General features: G+C 35.0%; 1 protein-coding gene across 1 annotated transcript in view; it reads right to left on the minus strand.

The window, feature by feature from the left end:
• Positions 1–4027: 4027 nt before the first annotated feature.
• The window catches only part of LOC145268379 (collagen alpha-3(VI) chain-like), a 125105-nt gene continuing 101596 nt past the window's right edge, over positions 4028–27536 (minus strand). Inside the window, exons 25-30 of the mRNA XM_080123936.1 lie at positions 25386–25868; positions 23963–24070; positions 13515–13997; positions 12739–12909; positions 5121–5228; positions 4028–4740 (exon numbers count right to left, since the gene is read on the minus strand). Coding sequence (XP_079980062.1) covers positions 4130–4740; positions 5121–5228; positions 12739–12909; positions 13515–13997; positions 23963–24070; positions 25386–25868 — 1964 coding nt within the window. The 3' untranslated portion in view covers positions 4028–4129. The remainder of the gene's footprint in view (positions 4741–5120; positions 5229–12738; positions 12910–13514; positions 13998–23962; positions 24071–25385; positions 25869–27536) is intronic.

Here is a 27536-nt window from a genome sequence, read left to right on the forward strand (position 1 = left end):
CTCTGTTCATACCTACATTTAAGCAAGACATATTTTCCGTGCAGGCTGCAATTAAACAAGGCGCGAATATACAATTTAGCCAAAATACATAAAAATGATACATTAAATTTAAAAAATGGCGATCCAGTGGATGAAAAACGTGAAATATTGCCTTGCATCTTAATCGATCACAATGAAAATATTAATAACGGCGACAATTACAGTACCTCTGGCGAAAATAGTAACCAGACACGTCGATACCCAATAAGGGAGCGAAATATGCCAGACTTCTACCAAATTAAAAAAAGATACAGGATTACGCTGTGGGTTACTGTTATTCGTTGAACAGCGCACCGGAAAGTTATAATGAGGCGATTAATTCAGAAAATAACCAAGAATGGGAAAAAGCTATGGTATCCGAATTGAAAGCTTTATCTGAAAATAACACATACGAAATAGTGGCAAAACCAACAGATAAAAATATAATTTCTTTACTCTGGTTTTTTTCAAAAAAAATTACAGCTTCCGGCAGTGAAACTTTAAAAGCAATATTTGTGGCAAAAGGCAAAAGGTTTCTCACAAATTTCTGGATGGAATATTGTGCAACATTTTCACCAACGACAAATTTAACGACAATTAGAATTTTATTACAACTTGCCACTCAATACAATTTAAAAATACATCAAATGGATTTAAAAAATGCTTATTTAAATGCTCCGGTTGACTGTGAAAACTACATTTACCCTCCAAAGGGATTTAAAATGAAAAATAAAAATTGGGTGTGGAAATTAAATAAATCGTTGTATGGACTAAAACAAAGTGTACACAATTGGAATTTAACACTACATAATTATTTAATAGAGCAGGCATTCAAACAATATCTCGTAGACGCGTGCATGTATACCAAAAATGTTGATTTTGTTTTTTTGGGTTGACGATATATTACTCGCCTCAAACTGTGACAACACTTTCAAAGATGTTAAAAATGAATTAAATAAAAAATTTAAAATTGCCGATCTTGGACGACTGTCATGGTTCCTCGGTATAAAATTTCCCTGTGAAAATGAAACTATAACTATGAACCAATCACGATACATTAAAACAAATTCTGCTCATGTTCGGAATGCAAGATTGTAAGCCGCGTTCAACTACCGTCGAAATGGATAAAAATAAAAAACTAGGGACCGAAACAAAATTCATAGATAACCGAATATACAGGGAAATGATAGGGAGCCTCATCTACTTGATGACCGCAACAAGGCCTGACATATGTTACACTGTAACAAAGCTATCTCAAAACTTATCGAAACCGACAATTAAAGACCTTAATCATGCAAAGCAAATCCTTCATTACCTAAAAGGAACCAAGGAACAATCTTTAAGATTTTAAAAATCTACATATCCTCTAAATGTAGAAGGCTTTTCGGATTCAGATTGGGCTAACTCTGACGATAGAAAGAGTATAGCGGGGTATTGTTTTAGACTGTCAAAGACTGGACCTATGATCTCTTGGAAAACTAAAAAGCAACAAATTGTTGCCCTTTCTACTTGTGAAGCAGAATATGTGGCTTTTACCATTCCGCGCAGGAGGCAATTTTTCTGAACACGCTTCTAAAATCTATTTTAAAAGCAGATCTTAGTAAAAAAAAACTATAGTAATTCATTGTTATAATCAGAGCAGTACCTTATTAGCAAATAATTCTATTATTCATCAAAGGTCGAAGCATATTGATATCAGATATCATTTTATAAGAGATGAAATAAGAAAAAATCTATTACTCTTACTTATGTGACGTCTGAAAATAATATAGCCGACATTTTCACTAAACCTATAAAAAGAATAAAATTAAGACATTTTATAACCGAACTTTTCGGAATCTAATTATGAATAAATTTCTTTTCAGAAACCCAAAAGGAGAAGCATGAACAATTAAAACCACACCAAAAAAAATGTAAATTGTCCCGAGCACGACGTTAAACTGCGACTATTTCTACCTTACTAACCAAATTAACCAATTAATACCTAACGTAATATTTCCAGTTTTTGTTACAAAAAAAAACACCTGTTAAAACACTTTTGTAAACTTTCTATTTGTCAAATAGTTCTTTTTGTATCTCTTATTTTGGCAAACATTTGTTAGAACAAAACAAAAAATGTATATTTGTGAATTTTTGTGCATATGTTTATACGTATTTGAAAAGTATTCTATTTGTATGTTTATATATATTTGAAAAGTGTTTCTTTCTATATGTATAAAAAATGGCTTCTTCTTGCACACATTATACCAATATATTAATAATTCTTTTTGACCAATGAGAATAAAGACAAATTCCCCCAAAACCAGAAGAAGAAAAAACAATTATTTTATTGGTTTATTTTTCTTTGTTCATTTATTTTTATTTATTTATTTATTTATTTATTTTTATTTATTTATTTATTTTTCTTTCCTTTTTTCAAGTGAAACCAAAATTGAATCCGAAAGGATTTTTCCATTATATCAAAAAAGGGTGTGTGTAAAATGTTTTTGACTCCTAATGGGGGTATGAGACGAATGGATTCGCCAATAATTTTTATAACCAACCAATGGAAACGTCCCAAAATTATTATAAAAATTGTCGACTTTTGTATTCAATCAGTTCGCCGTTTACTACGCCACGGACCGCATTTGATTCTTGGCACCTATCTTGGTTACTGATCTGAACTACGCCGCCATCTTTGTTCAACACAATGTCTCAAAACTTCACAAACCAATTGATCAGGTGATCAGGTGTCGTAAAATTTGGAAATTATTAGAATGTCGAACGCGTTGGCTGCTATTTGCGTTTAATTATTATTTAACCGAAATAGCTTGATCGGTAAGGTTAAGAATTTTTGTTGAAATGGAATAAGGCTAATCGATCGTTTTAAAGTTTCTACACACATCAATTGATAGATCTTCACAGATCAGACATAAGCAAAATACGCATTTGTTCTGCTTCAAGTTTGTTTTTGATGCTCATTAAATCTCACCATTTTATGTGGACTATCACTTCCTCTCCATAAACTCATAAAATTGCGTCTTCATTTGTTTCTTTTTGTTTGTGGATATGAAAGTCAGACGATGTTAGTGAGATTATTTTCTTTTTTTTTTAAATAAATGCTTTTTGGCAATCATAAAGTAGGTATAAAACAAATTAGGATTCTTTCATACCGACCATAAAACAAGCTAATACTATTATCACAATTATTTCACGGAAAAATAACATGTTTAAATATATATGTATTGCTTTATATTAGACAAATTCGGTCGTTTTTTTATATTGAAGATATAGCCAGCTTAGACTATTTACACTATATTAATCTGGATGCTCGCTCATCACATGTTTATACATGTCTGTGTTTTTCTACATAGAAGAGGAAATACGAAAAGTCATGAATATTTTTTCAACCTAAACATTAAAAACCACTGAAGTAAACATGGCGATTTTGAAATAGCGATTGTAAATCTCAAATATTGATGAGATATATACTCACGATTTTCTGATGTTTGTGTGGTAAAAATCGTAGTGGTAGGAGTATTGGTACGAGGAATATAAGTAGGAAGAGTAGTAGATATTCTGATGGGAGTGGCTGGTGTAATCACTAAAAATATAAAAAAAAAGTTTGCATTGTCCATATGATGTCATCATATATGGGGACGTTATCTGTTATGATAGCATATATGACAATATTTTAATGAATCATATGCGGCGTAATCTGCAACGAAGTTATATCTTACGTATGTGACAATCAAAAATACAAACAAGAATATATATATTTATATATTTAAAGAAAGGTAGATAGAGATAGAAATATTATACAGATATAGATTAATATGTGTTCGCGTGTGTGTATGTGTGTTTCTGTGTGGGGGTGGATTTCTGTGCGTGCGTGTTATAAAATATTCGACTAAAACATTAAACTTTGCTGGTAAACATATCAAGGTTATTGTTGACTTTTGTAAACTGGACTTTTATTTAAGTTAATATAATCGCCTATTCGTATTTGACCTGCTTAATATTTTTCAGTTATATATATTGTATTATTATTATTATTTTAATGTCGGATTATTCTCAGATAGTTCTCAATAATGTTTGTGAAGAAAATTTTTACATATTATCGTTTGTGATGTTAGAAAAAATAAGTGTTACGTCCGTTACCTGATTTGACTGTACAGATAACGTAAGCCAAATTACTGGTATCTCTCAGAAGATGGTGGAAAGAATGGTATGTGTGCACAAAGTTTTTAGATGGTTTACTTGCAATATTATCCATTTCTTGCTGTCTCGGCTTAGAACCGATTCCAAACACAAAAATCTTCACACCGGATTGATGAAGCTGCTTTGCCTCTTCCAGTGCCAGATTGTAGTTACGCAACCTATCTTCGATGAAGACAACTAAAATTCTCTCTGCGCGTCTGCGTACAAATGTCCGACCGAATACGTCATTTCCCACATTTAAAAGAGCTTTGCCGATGTTTGTTGTGCCTCCCGGGTACTCTAACCTTTGAATTTTCTCCAACACTCTCCACTTTCCAGAACCAGAATTGAAATCAAGATTCTCATTATATATATTATTATTCTCTGTCGACAATGAAAATCCGATCCTAGTCTTTTTGGGTCCGATATCAAAATTATTAACAATCAGTTCGAGGGCTTTTAATTGTTTTCGAAATTCTTCACGTTTTAAACTTGATGAGGAATCCAAGAGGAAATAGACATCGGCTTTTAGATTTGTGCAATCTACAAGAGAAAAGAAATTGCAGTTAATTTGCCAAAAAAAATGTTAAATAAAATCAATTTATCTTCGTTAGCATTTTAAAGCATGAACACTTGAAATCATCACACAGGCACACAAACCTGAGATTCATTTTTTCGCTTTGCCTCCTATTTGCGTTTGATTAGTCTTTAACCGAAATAGCTTGTTAGGTAAGGTTAAGAATTTTTGTTCAAATGGAATAACCCTATCCGATTATTTAAAATATGATGAGATTATATTTCTATGTTTAACTATGTTTGTATTGCTACATATTAGACAAATTCGGTCGTATTTATGATGTAAATTTGTCGATTCTTGGTATAGCGATTGTAAATCTCAAATATTGCAAGAGATATATACTCACGATTTTCTGAGCTGTGTGTGGTAAAAATAGTCGTAGAAGGAATATTGGTTCGAGGAATATTAGTAGGAGGAGTAGTAGATATTATGATGGGAGTAGCCGGAGTAATCACTGAAAATTTTAAAACAAAAACACATTCATTGTCCAGTTATGATTAGAAAAATATTTTAAAATAAACATTGAAATATTAGAAATAACATTTAAAATAGCACATGCTTTTTATACATATATATGTGTGTGTGTATTAGAACATACGTAGAGATTATGATTAATATGTGCTCGCGTGGTGTATGTTTTATTCTCTGTTGTAGTGTATGTGTGTGTGTTTTCGCTTTGACATCGAATAAGAAAACCTGTAAAATGTTTTTGAGTCCTAATGGAGGTAAGAGACGAATTGAGTCGCCAATTATTGTTATAAATAACGGCTGTGCTAAACAACTAATGAAAACATCCCAAAATTATTACATTCTTGACTGCCATCTTGGTTACTGATCTGAAATACGCTCCCATCTTTGTTCAACACAATGTCTCACAAATTAACATGTTATGGGCCCAGCCACCGTCTTTTCATTGACGCATCGGAATCTACATTCGAATTGTGGCATATCTAAGGATTCGAAAACCACACAAGTCCTACAATCTCCAACAGAGAATCAAAACGACCCCGAATTTCTCGAAAAGCACGCAACTGTTTTTGCAGAACTGATTCAATGTTTAGACGATAGAAGTCTGTCTCGTATTTTTTTTATACATTTTCACCCCAAACAAGGCAAATTGCAACTTTGGTGTAGGGAGCTACTATCAGGGGCAACAACTACTGGGGTACTATGTAGGTTCACGTTACACTTGAACTTCTGCACGTCAGTACTGTTGGGAAAGCAGAGGCTGGAATGGAATACCAGAGTCTAGCGATTCTGGGGAAGAAACTACTGGAGTAGAAAGATCTTTTACATGTATGGATCTCTACAGTGTGGGGGTGGGATTTAGCAGCCTGTCAGGTTTACCGAGGGTGCTCACGTCATGGAGGAACAAGTAATTGCAGTTCGTCAGAGCATTCACCACTAAAATACTTGTAGAACAGGCAGAAAGATGCAACATTTCGTCGATGGGACGGAGGCTGAAGCTTAGATGCAAGTTCAGGGCCTATCAGGTTGGCGACTCTCTTTTGAACCTTGTCAAGGAGCGAGAGACTAGTAGCAGATGCACCAGCCCAAATGTGACAGCAATACTCCATACATGGGCGAATGGTGGCCCAATAGAGGTACAGGATACTTTTGGGTGTTAGTAGTTTTCTAGCACGGTAGAGAGAGCCCACCTTTCTTGCAGCGGGCCTGGCAATGCTTTTAATGTAATTGTTCCAACTCATATTTCCTGTGAACGTTAGGCCAAGCAGTTTGAAAGATGTACTCTCAGATAAAGAGTCGTTGGCAATTGCTATAGGTGGTAGAGAGGGTTTCTTGTAATTATTGAATGAAACAAGTTTAGTCTTGGCGGCATTGAACGTGACCAACCATTTTTGTCCCCATTCCACTACAGATTGGAGGTCTTCCTCTAGTGTTTTTGCCATTTCTTTAGATATGTGTTCATTCGTCTTCCTGTCGTGCCTGCCATAGAGTGTAGTGTCATCAGCATATATACCCATATCAGAGGCAATTTTGTCGGGGAGGTCATTTATGAATATCAGGAACAATAGAGGTCCAAGGCTAAAACCCTGGGGCACCCCCGCATTTATATCATATTGTTTAGATGTATGACCGTCGAGGAAAACCTGGATTTGTCTCTTATCTAAGAAGGATTTAATTATGTTAAGTATGCTACCAGTGATATCGTATGATCTAATCTTCCTGAGTAGACCCTCATGCCATACCCTGTCAAAAGCCTTAGATATATCTAGAGCTACCGCTCTTTCCTCCCCCGCTTTGTCCACTGAATGGTATATACGTTCAGAGATTACAGTTAGGATGTCTGCTGTGGAACGGGCTTGTCTAAATCCATATTGTTGTTCAGTCAGAAGTTTAGCGTCTGTAAGGTGATGGACTAGACCATGGTTAATTAAGGTCTCAAATATTTTGGCAAAAAGTGGGAGGAGGCTAATGGGGCGATAATTTGATGGGTCAGTTCTTTCGCCAGAATTCTTGAATACTGGTACAACAGAAGCAGTTTTCCAACAGCCCGGAAAGCAAGATACATCAAGGCATTTGTTGTAGAGTTTAGAGAGAACTGGAGCTACTTCGGCTGAGCACTTTTTTCATAGCACAGCTGGGATGAGATCAGGTCCACATGCTTTTGAAGTGTCAAGGTGTTTATGATAACATGCACCTGAGCAGGGGTGATTTATAAGAGACGCATTGGATGATGGGAGGAAAGCATTGAACCTATTACGAGAACATTATTTATCAAAAGTGAAACCGAAAATAATATAATAGCGCAGTTACAAAGAGACTAATCGTATGCTCGTGGACAATAATAAGTTCAGCAATTTTATGAAGTTTAAAAATGCTTCTCGAAAGCAGACACCACCAAATTATGCACCTCACCGCAACGTATTCTCTAAAAGTAATTTCCCCAAGAAAAAGAATAAAATTATCTGCTATAATTGTGGACGACCCAACTACAAAAGTTTCCAATGTTCATATAAACGCTCTAAAATGGACTCCGCAAAAAACGTTGAGAACTTTGAGGAAGAACATACATTTCTATTCACATGTAACTTTGACAATACCACAAACGGTAAAGATCTCATTGTAGACTGCGGTGCTACAGCGTACGTTATCACCAAGGCATCTGATTTTATTAATTTGGATTCAAACTTTAATCCTCAAAGTCATTTTGTCGAACTTGCCGACGGTAGTCAAATAAATGATATAGTCTTGAAAAGAGGCGATGCTAAAATATCCCTAAAAAATAATAAAGGTGAAATTGTAACTGTATTCTAAAAAATGCTCTGTTCATACCTACATTTAAGCAAGACATATTTTCCGTGCAGGCTGCAATTAAACAAGGTGCGAATATACAATTTGGCCAAAATACATAAAAATTGACATACCCCAATGGAACTGTATTTGATATTAAAGAAAATGGCCGACTCTATTATTTAAGAGGTATGGTTCCCTCAAAAACTGCCTGTCACGACTTGGAAACCTGGCATAAAATTCGAGGACACTGCAATACAGCTGATATTAAAAAATTACCAAATGTTGTCGAAGGCATGCAAATAATACCTTCAGACGATCTCCCAAATTGTGATGTGTGTGCACAGGGGAAAATGACAAAAGATAAAAGCCGAACGCCCGACAAAAAAGCTACGAAACTTCTCTCACTTGTGCATTGTGACTGAGAAGGTCCGATCAGCCCGATGGGGAGAAACATTCTAAGGTATGTATTGAAATTTATTGATGATTTTCCGGTTTAATTATGGTTTATTTTCTAAAAAAAAAAAAAACAAATCCGACACTATCTTCGCTACTAAGAAATATTTAGCTGATGTTGCCCCGTACGGTTCAGTAAAATGTATTCTCTCAGACAATGGGACTGAATTTACTAGTAAAGACTTTGAACTTCTATTAATTAACCACCGTATTAAACACGAAAAATCGTATTCCCCCTTCCAAAATGGCACTGCTGAAAGGGCATGGCGAACCCTTTTTGAGAGGACAAGATGCCTACTCATCGAATCGAAATTAGCGCATAGTTTATGGACATACGCTTTAATGGCAGCAGCATATATCAGAAAGAGATTGTTCAATAAGAGGCTAGGAAAAACATCATATGAAACGTTTTGCGGTGTAAAACCTAAAATGAACAGAATGCGAAAAGGTTACGATAAAAAATAGCCCGGCATACTTAATCTACTTCGCAGCTCAAACCCATAAAAAGGGTTAGATGTGTAAAATTCAATGATACATTAAATTTAAAAAATGGCGATCCAGTGGATGAAAAACGTGAAATATTGCCTAGCATCTTAATCGATCACAATGAAAAAATTAATAACGACGACAATTACAGTACTTCTGGCGAAAATAGTAACCAGACACATCGATTCCCAATAAGGGAGCGAAAAATGCCAGACTTCTACCAAATTAAAAAAAAGATACAATATTACGCTGTGTGTTACTGTTATTCGTTGAACAGCGCACCGGAAAGTTATAATGAGGCGATTGATTCAGAAAATCACCAAGAATGGGAAAAAGCTATGGTATCCGGATTGAAAGCTTTATCTGAAAATAACACATACGAAATAAGTGGTAAAACCAACAGATAAAAATATAATTTCTTCACCCTGGGTTTTTTCAAAAAAATCACAGCTTCTGGCAGTGAAACTTTAAAAGCAATATTTGTGGCAAAAGGCAAAAGGTTTCTCACAAATTTCTGGAGTGGAATATTGTGCAGCATGTTCACCAACGACAAATTTAACGACAATTAGAATTCTATTACAACTTGCCACTCAATACAATTTAAAAATACATCAAATGGATGTAAAAAAATGCTTATTTAAATGTTCCGGTTGACTGTGAAAACTACATTTACCCTTCAGAGGGATTTAAAATGAAAAATAAAAATTGGGTGTGGAAATTAAATAAATCATTATATGGACTAAAACAAAGTGTACACAATTGGAATTTAACACTCCATAAATATTTAATAGAACAGGAATTCAAACAATGTCTCGTAACACGTGCATGTATACCAAACATGTAGGGAATAAATTGTTGATTTTGTTTTTTCGGGTTGGCGATATATTACTCGCCTCAAACTGTGACAACACATTAAAAGATGTTAAAAATGAATTAAATAAAAAATTTAAAATTGCCGATCTTGGACGACTGTCATGGTTCCTCGGTATAAAATTTACCTGTGAAAATGAAACTATAACTATGAACCAATCACGATACATAAAAAAAAATTCTGCTCATGTTCGGAATGCAAGATTGTAAGCCGCGTTCAACTCCGGTCGAAATGGATACAAATAAAAATATAGGGACAGAAACAAAATTCATAGATAACCGAATATACAGGGAAATGGTAGGGAGCCGTATCTACTTGATGACCGCAACAAGGCCTGACATATGTTACACTGTAACAAAGCTATCTCAAAACTTATCGAAACCGACAATTAAAGACCTTAATCATGCAAAGCAAATCCTTCGTTTCCTAAAAGGAACCAAGGAACAATCTTTAAGATTTTAAAAATCTACATATCCTCTAAATTTAGAAGGTATTTTGGATTCAGATTGGGCTAACTCTGACGATAGAAAGAGTATAGCGGGGTATTGTTTTAGACTGTCAAAGACTGGACCTATGATCTCTTGGAAAACTAAAAAGCAACAAATTGTTGCCCTTTCTACTTGTGAAGCAGAATATGTGGCCTTTATAATTCCGCGCAGGAGGCAATTTTTCTGAACACGCTTCTAAAATCTATTTTAAAACCAGATCTTAGTAAAAAACTTATAGTGTTAGAATTTTTTTTTTATTTCTAACGCGCCTCTATTTTCTAGGTTCCTTGTTATCCGAACAACTTGGTTAATTTTTATAAAGAATAACACAATAAAATTTTTGTATTTAAAATAACGTATATTTACAAGTAAAGGTTAACGTTTCCAATACAGTTGTTCTGGAGGAGTTTCTGTTTGTTGCAGAAAAAGAGAGTAATTTCTGAGAAGTGCTCGCTGTTAATCTTTTTTTCTTCTTTTGGATTGTTGCAAGAAACTCCAAGTAATAGTGGGTAATTTGCATGCGTGGCTTTATGCAAATTACCTTACAAAGTTTGAGTACAAATAATTCTAACAATAGTAATTTATTTTTATAATCAGAGCAGTACCTTATTAGCAAATAATTCTATTATTCATCAAAGGTCGAAGCATATTGATATCAGATATCATTTTATAAGGGATGAAATAAGAAAAAAATCCATTACTCTTACTTATGTGACGTCTGAAAATAATATAGCCGACATTTTCACTAAACCTATGAAAAGAATAAAATTAAGACATTTTATAAGCGAACTTTTTGGAATCTAATTATGAATAAATTTCTTTTCAGAAACCCAAAAGGAAAAGCATGAACAATTAAAATCACACAAAAAAAATGTAAATTGTCGCGGGCACGACGTTAAACTGCGACCATTTCTACCTTACTAACCAAATTAACCAATTAATACCTAACGTAATATTTCCAGTTTTTGTTACAAAAAAGCGACTTGTTAAAACCCTTTTGTAAACTTCCTATTTGTCAAATAGTTCTTTTTGTATCTCTTTTTTTTTTGGCAAACATTTGTTAAAATAAAACAAAAAATGTATATTAGTGAATTTTTGGTACATATGTTTATACGTATTTGAAAAGTATTCTATTTGTATGTTTATATAAATTTGAAAAGTGTTTATTTTTATATGTATAAAAAATGGCTTCTTCTTGCACACATTATACCAATATATTAATAATTCTTTTTGACCAATGAGTATAAAGACAAATTCCCCCAAAACCAGAAGAAGAAAAAACAATTATGTTATTGGTTTATTTTTCTTTGTTCATTTATTTTTATTTATTTATTTATTTATTATTCTTTCCTTTTTTCAAGTGAAACCAAAATTGAATCCGAAAAGATTTTTCCATTATATCAAAAAAGGGTGTGTGTAAAATGTTTTTGACTCCTAATGGGGGTATGAGACGAATGGATTCGCCAATAACTTTATAACCAACCAATGAAAACGTCCCAAAATAAAAATTGTCGACTTTTGTATTCAATCAGTTCGCCGTTTACTACGCCACGGACCGCATTTGATTTTTGGCACCCATCTTGGTTACTGATCTGAACTACGCCGCCATCTTTGTTCAACACAATGCCTCAAAACTTCACAAACCAATTGATCAAGTGATCAGGTGTCGTAAAATTTGGAAATTATTAGAATGTCGAACGCGTTGGCTGCTATTTGCGTTTAATTATTATTTAACCGAAATAGCTTGATCGGTAAGGTTAAGAATTTTTGTTGAAATGGAATAAGGCTATCCGATTGTTTTAAAGTGTCTACACACATCAACTGATAGATCTTCACAGATCAGACATAAGAAAAATACGCATTTGTTCTGCTTCAAGTTTGTTTTTGATACTCATTAAATCTCAAAATTTTATGTGGACTATCACTTCCTCTCCATAAACTCATAAAATTGCGTCTTCATTTGTTTCTTTTTGTTTGTGGATATGAAAGTCAGACGATGTTAGTGAGATTATTTTCTATTTTTTTTAAATAAATGCTTTTTGGCAATCATAAAGTAGGTATTAAACAAATTAGGATTCTTTCATACCGACCATAAAACAAGCTGATAATATTATCACAATTATTCCAAGGAAAAATAACATGTTTAAATATATATGTATTGCTTTATATTAGACAAATTCGGTCGTTTTTTATATTGAAGATATAGCCAGCTTAGACTATTTACACTATATTAATCTGGATGCTCGCTCATCACATGTTTATGCATGTCTGTGTTTTTCTACATAGAAGAGGAAATACGAAAAGTCATGAATATTTTTTCAACCTAAACATTAAAAACCACTGAAGTAAACATGGCGATTTTGAAATAGCGATTGTAAATCTCAAATATTGATGAGATATATACTCACGATTTTCTGATGTTTGTGTGGTAAAAATCGTAGTGGTAGGAGTATTGGTACGAGGAATATTAGTAGGAGGAGTAGTAGATATTGTGATGGGAGTGGCTGGTGTAATCACTAAAAATATAAAAAAAAAAGTTTGCATTGTCCATATGATGTCATCATATATTGGGACGTTATCTGTTATGATATCATATATGACAATATTTTAATGAATCATATGCGGCGTAATCTGCAACGATGTTATATCTTACGTATGTGACAATCAAACATACAAACAAGAATATATATATATATATATATATTTATATATTTAAAGAAAGGTAGATAGAGATAGAAATATTATACAGATGTAGATTAATATGTGTTCGCGTGTGTGTATGTGTGTTTCTGTGTGGGGGTGGATTTCTGTGTGTGCGTGTTATAAAATATTCGACTTAAAACATTAAACTCTGCTGGTAAACATATCAAGGTCAATTGTTGACTTTTGTAAACTGGACTTTTATTTACGTTAATATAATCGCCTATTCGTATTTGACCTGCTTAATATTTTTCAGTTATATATATTGTCTTATTATTATTTTAATGTCGGATTATTTTCAGATAGTTCTCAATAATGTTTATGAAGAAAATTGTTACATATTATCGTTTGTGATGTTAGAAAAAATAACTGTTACGTCAGTTACCTGATTTGACTGTACAAATAACGTAAGCCAAATTATTGGTATCTCTCAGAAGATGGTGGAAAGAATGGTATGTGTGCACAAAGTTTTTAGATGGTTTACTTGCAATATTATCCATTTCTTGCTGTCTCGGCTTAGAACCGATTCCAAACACAAAAATCTTCACACCGGATTGATGAAGCTGATTTGCCTCTTCCAGTGCCAGATTGTAGTTACGCAACCTATCGTCGATGAAGACAACTAAAATTCTCTCTGCGCGTCTGCGTACAAATGTCCGGCCGAATACGTTATTTCCCACATTTAAAAGAGCTTTGCCGATGTTTGTTGTGCCTCCCGGGTATTCTAACCTTTGAATTTTCTCCAACACTCTCCACTTTCCAGAACCAGAATTGAAATCAAGATTCTCATTATATATATTATTATTATCTGTCGACAATGAAAATCCGATCCTAGTCTTTTTGGGTCCGATATCAAAATTATAAACAATCAGTTCGAGGGCTTTTAATTGTTTTCGAAATTCTTCACGTTTTAAACTTGATGAGGAATCCAAGAGGAAATAGACATCGGCTTTTAGATTTGTGCAATCTACAAGAGAAAAGAAATTGCAGTTAATTTGCCAAAAAAAATGTTAAATAAAATCAATTTATCTTCGTTAGCATTTTAAAGCATGAACACTTGAAATCATCACACTGGCACACAAACCTGAGATTCATTTTTTCGCTTTGCCTCCTATTTGCGTTTGATTAGTCTTTAACCGAAATAGCTTGTTAGGTAAGGTTAAGAATTTTTGTTCAAATGGAATAACCCTATCCGATTATTTAAAATATGATGAGATTATGTTTCTATGTTTAACTATGTTTGTGTTGCTACATATTAGACAAATTCGGTCGTATTTATGATGTAAATTTGTCGATTCTTAGTGAAGCGATTGTAAATCTCAAATATTGCAAGAGATATATACTCACGATTTTCTGAGCTGTGTGTGGTAAAAATAGTCGTAGAAGGAATATTGGTACGAGGAATATTAGTAGGAGGAGTAGTAGATATTATGAAGGGAGTAGCCGGAGTAATCACTGAAAATTTTAAAACAAAAACACATTCATTGTCCAGTTATGATTAGAAAAATATTTTTCTTCTCTGATCAGGAATTTTAACCAATATCGGACAGAGTTAAAAGATAATAATTTTTATTTTAGATAAATGTTAAGTATAGATAAAATAAACATTGAAATATTTGAAATACCGTTTAAAATAGCACATGCTTTTTATACATATATATGTGTGTGTGTATTAGAACATACATGTTTTTATACATATATATATATGTGTGTGTGTGTGTGTGTGTGTGTGTGTGTGTGTTTGTGTGTGTGTGTGTGTGTGTGTGTGTGTGTGTGTGTGTGTGTGTGTGTGTGTGTGTGTGTGTGTGTGTGTGTGTGTGTATCAGAGGACAAGTTTACAGATGTAAAAAATATTTTACATGAATTTGTTGTAAAACAGGATACTCACGATATATTGAAATTTCTTTTTTTAAAGGTAGCACTTTTTCATTGGCTAATCATACTCCCAGAAATTTAATTACAAAAATAAATAAGTAAATAAATCAGTAACTAATCAGAAATTAAAAAGTCACCCCCCACTTAATATCATCTTAAGAATTACTAAAAACATAACAGGTAAGAAAATAAATAAGAAATAAATAAAACAAAAAGTCGAATTAGCGGTTCAACATTTTTAAAACGCTCGGCTTACTCCGATGATTTCCGGTCTCGCTCGATGCATGTTTAGCGGCAATTCACGAGAAATAATCATATTAAATATATATGTACTATTGTATTAGAAAAATTTAACGATCTGAATGAATAAATAATGACAACCATAGAAACTACCCCAAACATAACTACAATAACTATAACTACCAATACACCACGGTTATTAAAATTTTATTAATAGACTTATATGATAATTAAAAATAACTACTAACCCGACTATAGAATTTGATTTGTTCTTTATATAAGGCTTTGTTGTAATATTCTTTATTTTTAGTAAATAATTCTTCATTCTTTTATATTTTAGATATTTTTCTTTTTTCAAATAACCTATTTGTGGAGTTCATGTAAAACAATGCATCATCCCGGTATAGTCTTCCTTTAAGTCCTGGAAATTTTTCATGTAGTTCATTTAGTATATAAAGGCCAACAAGGTCCGTGGAGCTCATTGTGACGTCAAAGTTGAGATTCCTGTTTTTTCTTGTTATCATATTTTATTAGACTTCTTCTTGCTAATTTTATACTGTCTAATTCTAATCGTGGCAAGATTAGTGTTATCCTTATCCATCATCATCCTGAAAATGTTAACTTTGTTATTTCTTCTCTTTTAAATTTCTTATTTCATTTTGTAATTTGTAATTATGTGTATTTTAATAATTTATATATGTATTTATTGCCTTTATTTTTGTTTCCTTGCCTAGTATTAAATTCTCCCCCAGCAAAACACCAACCACGTTCTCTCCCAGCTTAAACAAATGATTAATTCCACGCTCTGAACTAAGGCAGGCTACAAATAAGGATAAATTTTCCGAAATTAGCATAAACATGGATTTATTTCATCTATCGTCGAAGTCAGAAGAATAACTTAAACCTAGAAAAAAAAAAGTAAAATTAACATATACACGCATGTGCGTTGAATTCGAAGGATGAATTTATCTCCTATAAATAGTTACAAGCACGTATAATATCCGGTTAAAGAAATCCCTACACTCCTCCCCCAAATATGGTTATCCGTGGTGCTGAAATTGTCGTTCTCTCCCAGCTTGAATAAATGATTAATTTCACGCTCTGAACTAAGGAAGGCTAGAGATAAAAATTGCTAAGGCAGGATAAATTCTCCGAAATTAGCACAAACGTGGATTAATTTTTTTTGCCGTAGAAGTCAGAAGAAATTTATTTAAGTAATATACTTAATATCTACAATTACCATATGCTCGCTTGTATTAAGAAAGAGGCCTCGTTGATATCTCTACCAAACCACTAGATATAGCTTATAATTAACTGTTACTATATTTGTAACTGAAATCTACAGTAATCTTAGCTGCGTCTCTAGGACTATTTTCTGTATTGATACAATGTTTTGTCCCTGGCGTTAATGACTGCCTATAATACGAATTCCGAATCACCATGTAATAATTGTTTGTCTTTACCTCCAAGACGACTGCCTTTGTCTAACCTGCATGCTAAATAGGGAAAAGAAGAAAAATAATTTTTTTGTTCTGTTTCCCAAGCTAAAACATTACTTGAAACTCTAAATTCTAATGAAACTCTACTGTATTCTGTAATAACCCCGTCGCTTGAAAGCTAACAATTTGCTCCTCCCTCTAGCTGCCACTAAAACTCTACATTACACACGCCTTAGTAGTGGAATCCTTAGCCTCCAGTTCCTAACCTTCACATGCTGACCGCCTAACAGTCATCACTAAACATCTATATATTTCTACCTCTAAGACATGCATTAGAGTTCATACTTATTCAGTTTGGTACTTACCAGCCAAAGTATGCACTCAGATGCAAAGCAATCTTCATTACATAACAATTGCCTTTTCCTAGATGGTTTTGCAACGATTAATACAAAACAAAATCCGATACCCTCTGTTATGCAAAACGCTCGATAATTCTTAAATGAAAACTAAAATTATCTTCTCTCAATAGTAGAAACACACTAACACCTACAACTTCTATCAATTCGCATCTACTAAAAACTTGCCCAAATATCTATTTACTTAATTATACATACGGAATACGCCATGACTTAAAATTTACCTCCATTTATACCCGTACTGTACTGCACCTACATCTTAACCGTCCTGTAATCTAAAATATACACTGACTGAGCAAAAGTCTTAGCTTAATTCCTAATAACTACTCACACTGAAACGTTATCCTGTACCTAAGCTAACATATAAATAAAATTTTAAAAATGTAAAAATCTAAAAGTAAAAGTCTTAATCCACACTAACGTCCTTCTAACTAGCCTGCTCACATAGTTGCTTCCACTGCATGAGTTTTTTTTTGTTTTTGTTTTTAGTAACAATGAAATAGCAATGTCCCTAAATCACTTTGAGGAGTGTAACTATTCATTAGATATATAACCTCTACAAACAAACCCTGTAACATTAACTAACCACGCGGGGTCGCAGAAATACCTGGATTAGGACCCAGGCGCGGAGTAAACTCTCTCAGGGCTGATGGACCCAGTAGATCTTCCCAGATTATCCGTCTAGGAGAAGGAAAACTCTGAAACTAAACCTAAGGGGAGGGAGGCTTCTCCAGTCTTGGATGACAACCTTCCTAGAGCTGGTGACTCAAACAAATTACCGGTCTGAAAACCTATGCCTATTAGTCAGGCGCAGAGACGCTATCACAGTGATTCGACAAAAACACTCATTGGTAGATCTTGTTTCCTGTTCTAGGGCAATGAACGCCGTTTTCCCCATTCCCGACTCATCCCACCCCTAAATATGCATGTGCAATTAGATAGCTCAAAACAACGAGATATTATAAAAGGGCTAACTGGGAAGCTATCAGAGATCTTATCAGAGATGCCTCATGGGGAAATATTTTTCTCTTCCTGCTGAACAGTGCACAAATGAGACCACTGAATGATTCAAACTGGCAATTGAAGTACATGTTCCCATGCGGAAATTTTATAGCAAGCCCCACTCTCCCCAATGGTTTATTTCTACTTGCACAACTGCCATTGCTCAAAGGCAGCAAAGAAGCTAGAAGTAACTTTAAAAATGAAATAGCGACAGCTAAGAGAGAATTTACTGAAACCACTAAAAAACGCATCGAAGCACAAAAATTAGGAACTCGTGACTTCTAGAAAATCTACAACAGTGTAGTAAATAATGGGCAATCAACAATTCCCCCACTAACCAACAATCACGAGGTTGTTTGCTCAGCAACCGAGAATGCTAAAATGTTTTACAGTCGATTTGCCCCAAACTCTACACTTCCAACCACCCCCTACCTGACTTTCCTTTGCCGACAGACGCCACGCTAGATGATCTAAAAATCATCCCTGCTCAGGTGCATGCTATCATAAAAAAACTTGACACTTCAAAAGCATGTGGACCCGATCTTATCCCAGCTGTGCTATTAAAAAGTACTTCACCGAAGTAGCTCCAGTTCTCTCTAAACTCTACAACAAATGCCTTAATGAATCTTGCTTTCCGGGCTGTTGGAAAACTGCTTCTGTTGTACCAGTATTCAAGAATTCTGGCGAAAGAACTGACCCATCAAATTATCGCCCTATTAGCCTCCTCTCACTTTTCGCCGAAATATTTGTGACAATAATTAACCATGCTCTATTCGATCACCTTACAGATGCTCAACTTCTGACAAAAAATATGGATTTAGACAAGCCCGTTCCACAGCAGACATCCTCACTGTAATCTCTGAACGTATATACCAGCCACTGGACAAAGAGATGGAGGGCAGAGCGGTAGATCTAGATATATTTAAGGCTTTTGACAGTGTATGACATGAGGTTCTCCTCAAGAAAATTAGATCGTATGCTATCACTGGTAGAATACTTAACATAATTAAATCCTTCTTAGATAAGAGAAAAATCCAGGTTGTCCTCGATGGTCGTACTTCTAAACAATATGATACAAATGCGGAGTGCCTCAAGGGTCTATCCTTGGATCTCTATTGTTCCTAATATTCATTAATGACCTCTCCGACAAAATTGCTTCTGAGATGGGTATATATGCTGATGACACCACACTCTATAACAAGCATGACAGGAAAACAAATGAACACATATCTAAAGAAATGGCAAAAACACTTGAGGATGACCTCCAATCTGTAGTGGAATGGGGACAAAAATGGATGGTCACGTTCAATGCCACCAAGACTAAACTTGTTTCCTTCAATAATTACAAGAAACCTTCTCTTTCACCAATAGCAATGGCCAACGACTCTTTATCTGAGAGTACATCTTTCAAACTGCTTGGCTTAACGGTCACAGGAAATATGAGTTGGAACAATTACATTGAAAGCATTGCCAGGCCCGCTGCAAGAAAGGTGGGCTCTCTCTACCGTGCTAGAAAACTACTAACACCCGAAAGTATCCTGTACCTCTATTAGGCCACCATTCGCCCATGTATGGAGTATTGCTGTCACATTTGGGCTGGTGCATCTGCTACTAGTCTCTCGCTCCTAGACAAAGTTCAAAAGAGAGTCGCCAATCTGATAGGCCCTGAACTGGCATCTAAGCTTCAGCCTCTGTCCCATCGACGAAATGTTGCATCCCTCTGCCTGTTCTACAAGTATTTTAATGGTGAATACTCTGGCGAACTGCAGACACTTGTGCTCCCACGACGTATACACCCTCGACAAACCCGACAGGCAGCTAAATCCCACCCCCACACAGTAGAGATCCCTAGATGTAAAAGATCTTTCTACTCCAGTAGTTTCTTCCACAGAACCGTTAGACTCTGGAATTCCATTCCAGGTCCTTGCTTCCCCAACGGTACTTACATGCAGAAGTTCAAGTGCAACGTGAACCGACGTCTTGCTGCCCAAATCCCAACATAGTACCCCAATAGTTGTTGCCCCTGATAGTAGCCCACTACACCAAAGTGGTAATGTGCCTTGTTTGGGATTAAAATCTATTTTTTTTTAATTGTTATCTTTGTTATTTTTTAGCTAGTTCTAATGCTTCGTCAAAGAGATTGGGTGAAATGGAGGGGTAATAGGAATCTATATCAAGCAAGGAATTTTCTATTTTTGCCTTGAGGTGGTTTACTGAACAATCCAATTACCTCTTCGGATAATTTCCATAGGTCACAGTGAATTTTGGATATTACGTTATATATATATATATATATATATATATATAGAGAGAGAGAGAGAGAGAGAGAGAGTGGGAGAGAGAGAGAGAGAAATAAAAAGGAACAAACCGTATTATGTGTTCATCAACGTTTCTTCTTTATTTCGAGACTTCCTCTGGATGAAATAAAACTTCCTCTGGATGAAATAAAGACGAAACGTTGATGAACACATAATACGGTTTATTCCTTTTTATTTCTCTCTCTCTCTCACTCTCTCTCTCTTTATATATATATATATATATATATATATATATATATATATATATATATATATATATATATATATATATACGACGTTTCCTGGGGTTAAATGCGCTCCATCTTGTACAAGTCCCACAATTTTTGTCTGACACATCGCGGAGTCCTGAGACAAAAGCACAACTAAGACATCTAGCAAAGGGGTTTACTTCGATTAAATGCTGTAGGTTACCCAAGTATTCGTAAACAGTTTCTCGACTACACGAACGATGACAAACTTGTCTAATGCAAAAAAACGGTCCTGCAAAAAAAGTTCCTAATAGGCCTGATTCACCTACTTAAAATCTTCTCCCTGGATGCTGGTTAACCGTCGATGGACTGACAAAACTCCACATTTAAGCATGTGGAAGAATGCACTGGACGTTGTCAATACAATAAATATCGCACAAAATCACCACCTGTTCAAGTGATCGGATGTGGTGCCATAAAATTCTGAAAACAGACAAGTGTCGCACGCGTTGCCTACTATTTGAATTTGGTAATTCCTTGGCTGAAATAACTTGTTCGGTAAGGTTTACAATATTTTTTGAAATGGAATGAACCTAGCCGATGATATTAAAGCTTCTATACACACAATACACACTGATAGATGTACACAGATCAGACAAAAACAAAATGCGAATGTTTTCTGCTTCAGTTCGTTTTTGATACTCAGAAAATCTCGCAATTTTATGTGGATTATCACTTCCTCTTAATAAAAATCATATATATTGTGTCTTCTGTGACATAATTCACTGGAGTGAGCGATTTGCCCGCCATTGGTGAGGTTGAGACTTCCCTGGGGTCTAGGAAAAATAGGGTAATATGCTAAAACTGTTAAATTAATCCCGGACGACAGCGGGTATCAAAAAGACTTGAATTGAAATTTATAGATATATTTTGTTTTATTGTTTGAAAAATCAAATATATATTTTGTGTTATTGTCAAACTCAGAGATATAATTGTTATTTGAAAAATAGACAACAGGAAACGCCATACAATGTAGAAACGAGAGTGTACTTGTTGGCCTGAAGAACCCGGGCCCAGGTGTTCTGAATGACAGCCGTTGACCTTGGAGGTCATGGGAATAGATATCATTTTGGGTCTCAGATTTAAAAACTGGTAATACTGGCTGAACTGCCCACACGCAATTTAAGATTGGAAATCCTCGAACACACGGCATGCTCTGATTGGTTGAGGGGATCGTCTCCCCCACGCCTGACCTTACTATATATGAGCCCAAGTTTTCTAACCAGATTTCAGATTCGCGCAGAATCACGAGATAAAAATATCGCTCGCTGAAGACGTGACCACCACCTCCCCTCTCCATTTCGCCTGAGTAACATCTCTGAAGAAGAATTGTGAATTGAAAATGGACTAAGAACTTGAAGTGTATATATATGTAAAAAGACTGTAAATCTTTTGTTAAATTAATGTGTATAGAATATAATTTCAATTGTCTGTTTTCCTTCTGACCTATGCGATCTTCAAATTTCCGCTTCCAGAGAATTCGTTTTCAGCATACCCGGATTTCGAAGTACCAGACATAACGAGCCGAGGTTTTCCGAAGACGATCAGGGATTCTTGTGTGACCTCACCAAGAAAGGCGGGGTCACATATTGGTAGCCGCGACTAGCACGGGTGGCATATTGGTGGCCGTTGACATAGGATATCGACCCTGTAGGGGTGAAATTGACTTAACAATTCTTATTTTGGTTACCACGGAAAAAGAAAAAAATCTTTCCACGACGAACTCAAAAAAAAGAAAAAAGCTTTGATAATAGAAAGAGATAGACAGCCAGACAGACGGTTAAAAAAAGAAAGCATGGACAAACTCAAAGAATAAAAAAGCGGAAACTCGGAGACGGTTGAATAAAAAAGGGAAAACCGAAAAACATAGAAAAACGCACGTTAAGAAATACTTTAAGACAGAAAAAAAACGCACGCGTGAAAAAAAAACACATTTAAAAAAAACTTTAAAGGAAAAAGAAAAGAGAAACGTAAAACGTAGAGACAGTGAGAGAGAGGAGGGGAACCGAAAGAGAGCGAACATTTTACCCCTCTTCCTTTGAGCACACAGCGACGAAGAAGAGAAAGAGAGGAAGAAACACAGTGAATCACGATAGGAAGACATTTTTTTCTCTGCTTGAGTATTTGTGCAAATTTAGACCTCGTTATAGCGAAAGAGAGGAAGAGAGAGAGAGAGAGAGGGGGGGGGAAGATTATATATGTGTGCGAGCGGAATAAAGAGAGAGAAAGGGAGTGTGTTTTAAAAAGTGGAGAAGAAAGCGTGTTTTTTTTTTTAATTGAACTAATCGCTTGTTATAATACCGTTGTATGCTGTGTGCGCGCGGTGCTGGAATTGCGTTATAATAATAGGTGTTCTGAATGACAGCCGTTGACCTTGGAGGTCATGGGAATAGATATCATTTTGGGTCTCAGATTTAAAAACTGGTAATATTGGCTGAACTGCCCACACGCAATTTAAGATTGGAAATCCTCGAACACACGGCGTGCTCTGATTGGTTGAGGGGATCGTCTCCCCCACGCTTGACCTTACTATATATGCGCCCAAGTTTTCTAACCAGATTCCAGATAAAAATCACGAGATAAAAATATCGCTCGCTGAAGACGTGACCACCACCTCCTCTCTCCATTTCGCCTGAGTAACATCTCCGAAGAAGAAGAAGAATTGTGAATTAAAAACGGACTAAGAACTTGAAGTGTATATATATGTAAAAAGACTGTAAATCTTTTGTTGAATTAATTTTAGTAGAATATAATTTCAATTGTCTGTTTTCCTTCTGACCTATGCGAGCTTCATCTTTCCGCTTCTAGAGAATTCGTTTTCAGCATACCGGGATTTAATGTGATAGCCTTTCGAAGAACCAGAAATAACGAGCTGAAGTTTTCCGAAAACAATCGGCGGTACTTGCGTGATCTAACCAAGAAAGGTAAGGTCACGTATTGGTAGCCGTGACTAGCACGGGTGCCATACTTCTTGTCTCTCAATATCAAAGTCAGACGCGGTTGATGAGATGATTTCCCTATTTTAAAAAATGAATGTTTTTTAGCCATCATAAAGTAGGTATCAGACGAATTAGGGTTCTTTCATCGTGACAATAAGGCAAGCTGATACTATTTTCACAATTATTTCACAGATAAATAACATGTTTAAATATATTGGTATTGTTACGTAACATACAATTTTTTATGGTGGCGTTATAGCAAGCTAAGAATATTAAAACCATTTTGATCTAGATGCCGGCTTATGACATATTTAAACACGTTTTTCTACATAGAAGAGGAAATTAAAAAAATATGAATATTTTTCAAAATAAAGTTTAAGAAACACTGAAGTAAATTTGTCAATTTTTTAAATAGCGATTGTAGATCTCAAATCTTGCAAGAGATATATACTCACGATTGTGTGATGTTCGTGTGGCAAACATAGTAGTAGAAGGAATATTGGTACGAGGAATATAAGTAGGAGGAGTAGTAGATATTATGATAGGGGTGGCCGGAATAATCACTGGAAATAAAACAAAAACGTTTTTCATTGTATAGTTTTAATTAGAAAACAGTATTTTTCTTCTCTGAACAGGAAGTTAAACAATTTTGGGTCATGATATCGGACAAAGGTAAAAACCGGAATAATTTTTATTGGATATAAATGTTTAGAATAAATAAACGTTGAAATTTAAATTTTTTAAATAGCACTTTATATATATTATATAACAATTATATATTTACTTTATATATATATATATAACAATTTTAAGGTATAAAAATATATTTTACACTTTCATACATTTTTTGCTAAACAATCTGTGAAATCGCCTAGTTTTCAATCGATTCGGGGATCAATCACTGTTAAACAGGTAGACGCTTCACATCCATCGCGCAGAGAAACACTGTGGGCTATATTGGACTGTTGAAATATATTGTTGATTTTAGAAAATTATTTTGTATATATGATAGCCTGAGTTAAACTTATAAATACAAAAATAGTATCATGTTTTAATTGCGATCTAAACAGAAACATTCATTATGAATGCGACTCTATCATATCAAACAATTTACAATTCGCTTGTTTGAACGTATATTAAAAGAGGAAGCAGATATCTCTCCCTCTCTCTCTCTCTCTCTCTCTCTCTCTCTCTCTCTCTCTCTCTCTCTCTCTCTCTCTCTATCTATCTATTAATCTATCTACTTCTCTCTCGCAATTTCTCTGTCTGTGTGTCTCTCTCTACATATATATGTGGGTATATTTCTGTATATATATATATATATATATATGTGCGTGTGTGTGTGTGTGTGTGTGTGTGTGTGCGTGTGTGTGTGTGTGTGTGTGTGTGTGTGTGTCCGATAATCTCTATATGCCTTGCCAGATAGGTAATCTCTATATCGCAATATCGCAATTCTCTTTCTCTGTCTATGTGTGCGTGTCTCTCTCTACACATATGTATGTGTGTGTGTGTGTGTGTGTGTGTGTGTGTGTGTGTGTGTGTTATCATTTATTCGACTAAAAACATACAATTCTGTTGGTGAACATATCAAGGTCAATTGTTGAATTTTGTTAAACTAAACCTTCACTAAAGTTAATATATTCGACAATTGGTATGTGACCGGCCGAATATTTTTTCAGTGATATTGCTTTCTTATTAATTAATTTAAGTTAGATTATTGTCAGATAATTCACAATTTTTTTTGTGATGTAAGAAAAAAATAAGTATTGCGTCGGTTACCTGATTTGACTGTACAAATAACGTAAGCCAAATTATTGGTATCTCTCAGAAGATGGTGGAAAGAATGGTATGTGTGCACAAAGTTTTTAGATGGTTTACTTGCAATATTATCCATTTCTTGCTGTCTCGGCTTAGAACCGATTCCAAACACAAAAATCTTCACGCCGGATTGCTGAAGCTGAGTTGCCTCTTCCAGTGCCAGATTGTAGTTACGCAACCTATCGTCGATGAAGACAACTAAAATTCTCTCTGCGCATCTGCGTACAAATGTCCGATCGAATATGTCATTTCCCACATTGAAAAGAGCTTTGCCGATGTTTGTTGTGCCTCCCAGGTACTCCAACCTTTGAATTCTCTGCAACACTCTCCACTTTTCAGAACCAGAATTGAAATCAAGATTCTCATTATATATATTATTATTATCTGTCGACAATGAAAATCCGATCCTAGTCTTTTCAGGTCCGATATCAAAATTATTAACAATCATTTGGATGGCTTTTAATTGTTTTCGAAATTCTTCACGTTTTAAACTTGATGAGGAATCCAAGAGGAAATAGACATCGGCTTTTAGATTTGTGCAATCTACAAGAGAAAAGAAATTGCAGTTCATTTGCCATAAAATGTTAAATAAAAATCAATTTATATTCGTTAGCATTTTAGTATGGAAACTTGAAACTATCGCATAGGCACACAAAGTTTAGATTCATTTTTTTTTTTTTCGCTTTGACATCTTTGGCACAATCTGTTAAAGAGATCATGTGTGATGCCATAAAATGCGAAAAGTATTCGAATGTCGTTCCTGCTATTTGTAATTTGGTTATTCCTTAGCCGAAATAGCTTGTTCGGTAAAGTTTAGAATATTTTTTTAATGGAATGAACCTACCTGATGATATTTAACTTTCTACACACACATGTTCACACATCAGACTTGAGCAAAATGGAGATGTTTTCTGCTTCAAGTTCGTTTTTGATACTCAGAAAATCTCGCCATTTTATGTGGATTATCACTTCCTGTCAATAAAAATCATATATATTGCGCCTTCTTTTTTCTTCTTGTTTCTGGATATCAATCCTAACCATCATCAATGGACCTGACGTCACCTCGTCAGCATCAGACAAGGCCAAACTATTTGCCAAGAACTACGCGACGAAGGCCATCAACTCTCCTTATTTCCTCCTATAACAGACAACACGCTATGCAACATACAATTATCCTTGCGTGAGCTCGTTAAGCTAATCAAGAACTTTTATTCAAGTAAGGTAACTGGCCCTGACAGCATTCTAATTATAGTGTTGAAACTGCTTCAACCAGAATTTGTCCCCATACTTACAAAACTGTTTAAGCGTTGTCTTAAGGAGACCCTAACCCTAACACCTAACACCCTGGAAAACTTTATCAGTATGCGCTGTATTTAAGAACTCAAGTGACAAGTCATCTCCCTCTCAGTACAGACCAATAAGTCTCCTGTGTGTCATGAGTAAGTTGCTGGGATCCATATTAAATAAAGAAGTAGTCAACTACCTTAGTAGAAATATCCTTCTTAGTGACATGCAATATGGTTTCCGTTCTGCAAGATCTACGGTAGATTTTCTAACGGTTATATCTCATAGGATTAGTGAATCTCTCGACAAAGGCTTCTTTCTAGGGCAATTGCTCTTGACATATCGAAGACCTTCGACAAGGTATGGCATAAGGGCCTACTTCACAAGATTTCCAGCTACGGTATAACTGGAAATGTTTTCTCAATCATTAAATCATTTCTCTCTGATAGGCTCATAAGAGTAGTGGTCGATAGGCAGAAATCAGAGGCCCACAGTATTAATGCTGGAGTCCCTCCGGGGTGCATTCTGGATCCAACTTTCTTCCTGATCTACATCAATAATCTCCCAAAACACATACTTGACATCTATGCTGATGACACGACCATCTATGGCAACACATCAAAGGCCGTAAATGACAAAATTCTCTCTGATTCTCTTTCTCCTCTGATCTTGAGCGCGTGGTACAGTGGGGGAAGAGGTGACTGGATATTTTTAATGCATCTAAAACCAAGCTCCTATCATCACATTATCAACGCTCTGATGCTCATCTGGCATCAATTGAAATGGATGGCTCTCGTCTAAGGGAGGCTCCATGTTTTGATAAACTACTGGAATTGTCCTTTACTCCTGACCTGAAATGCAACACGTACATCAAGTCTGTTGCCAAGGTCGCTGGAAAAATGGTAGGATACTTCTACGGCTCCAGAA

Source organism: Euprymna scolopes, chromosome 43 (assembly GCF_053919585.1).
Source record: "Euprymna scolopes isolate OS-2025 chromosome 43, ASM5391958v1, whole genome shotgun sequence".
NCBI classification, from domain to species: domain Eukaryota; kingdom Metazoa; phylum Mollusca; class Cephalopoda; order Sepiida; family Sepiolidae; genus Euprymna; species Euprymna scolopes.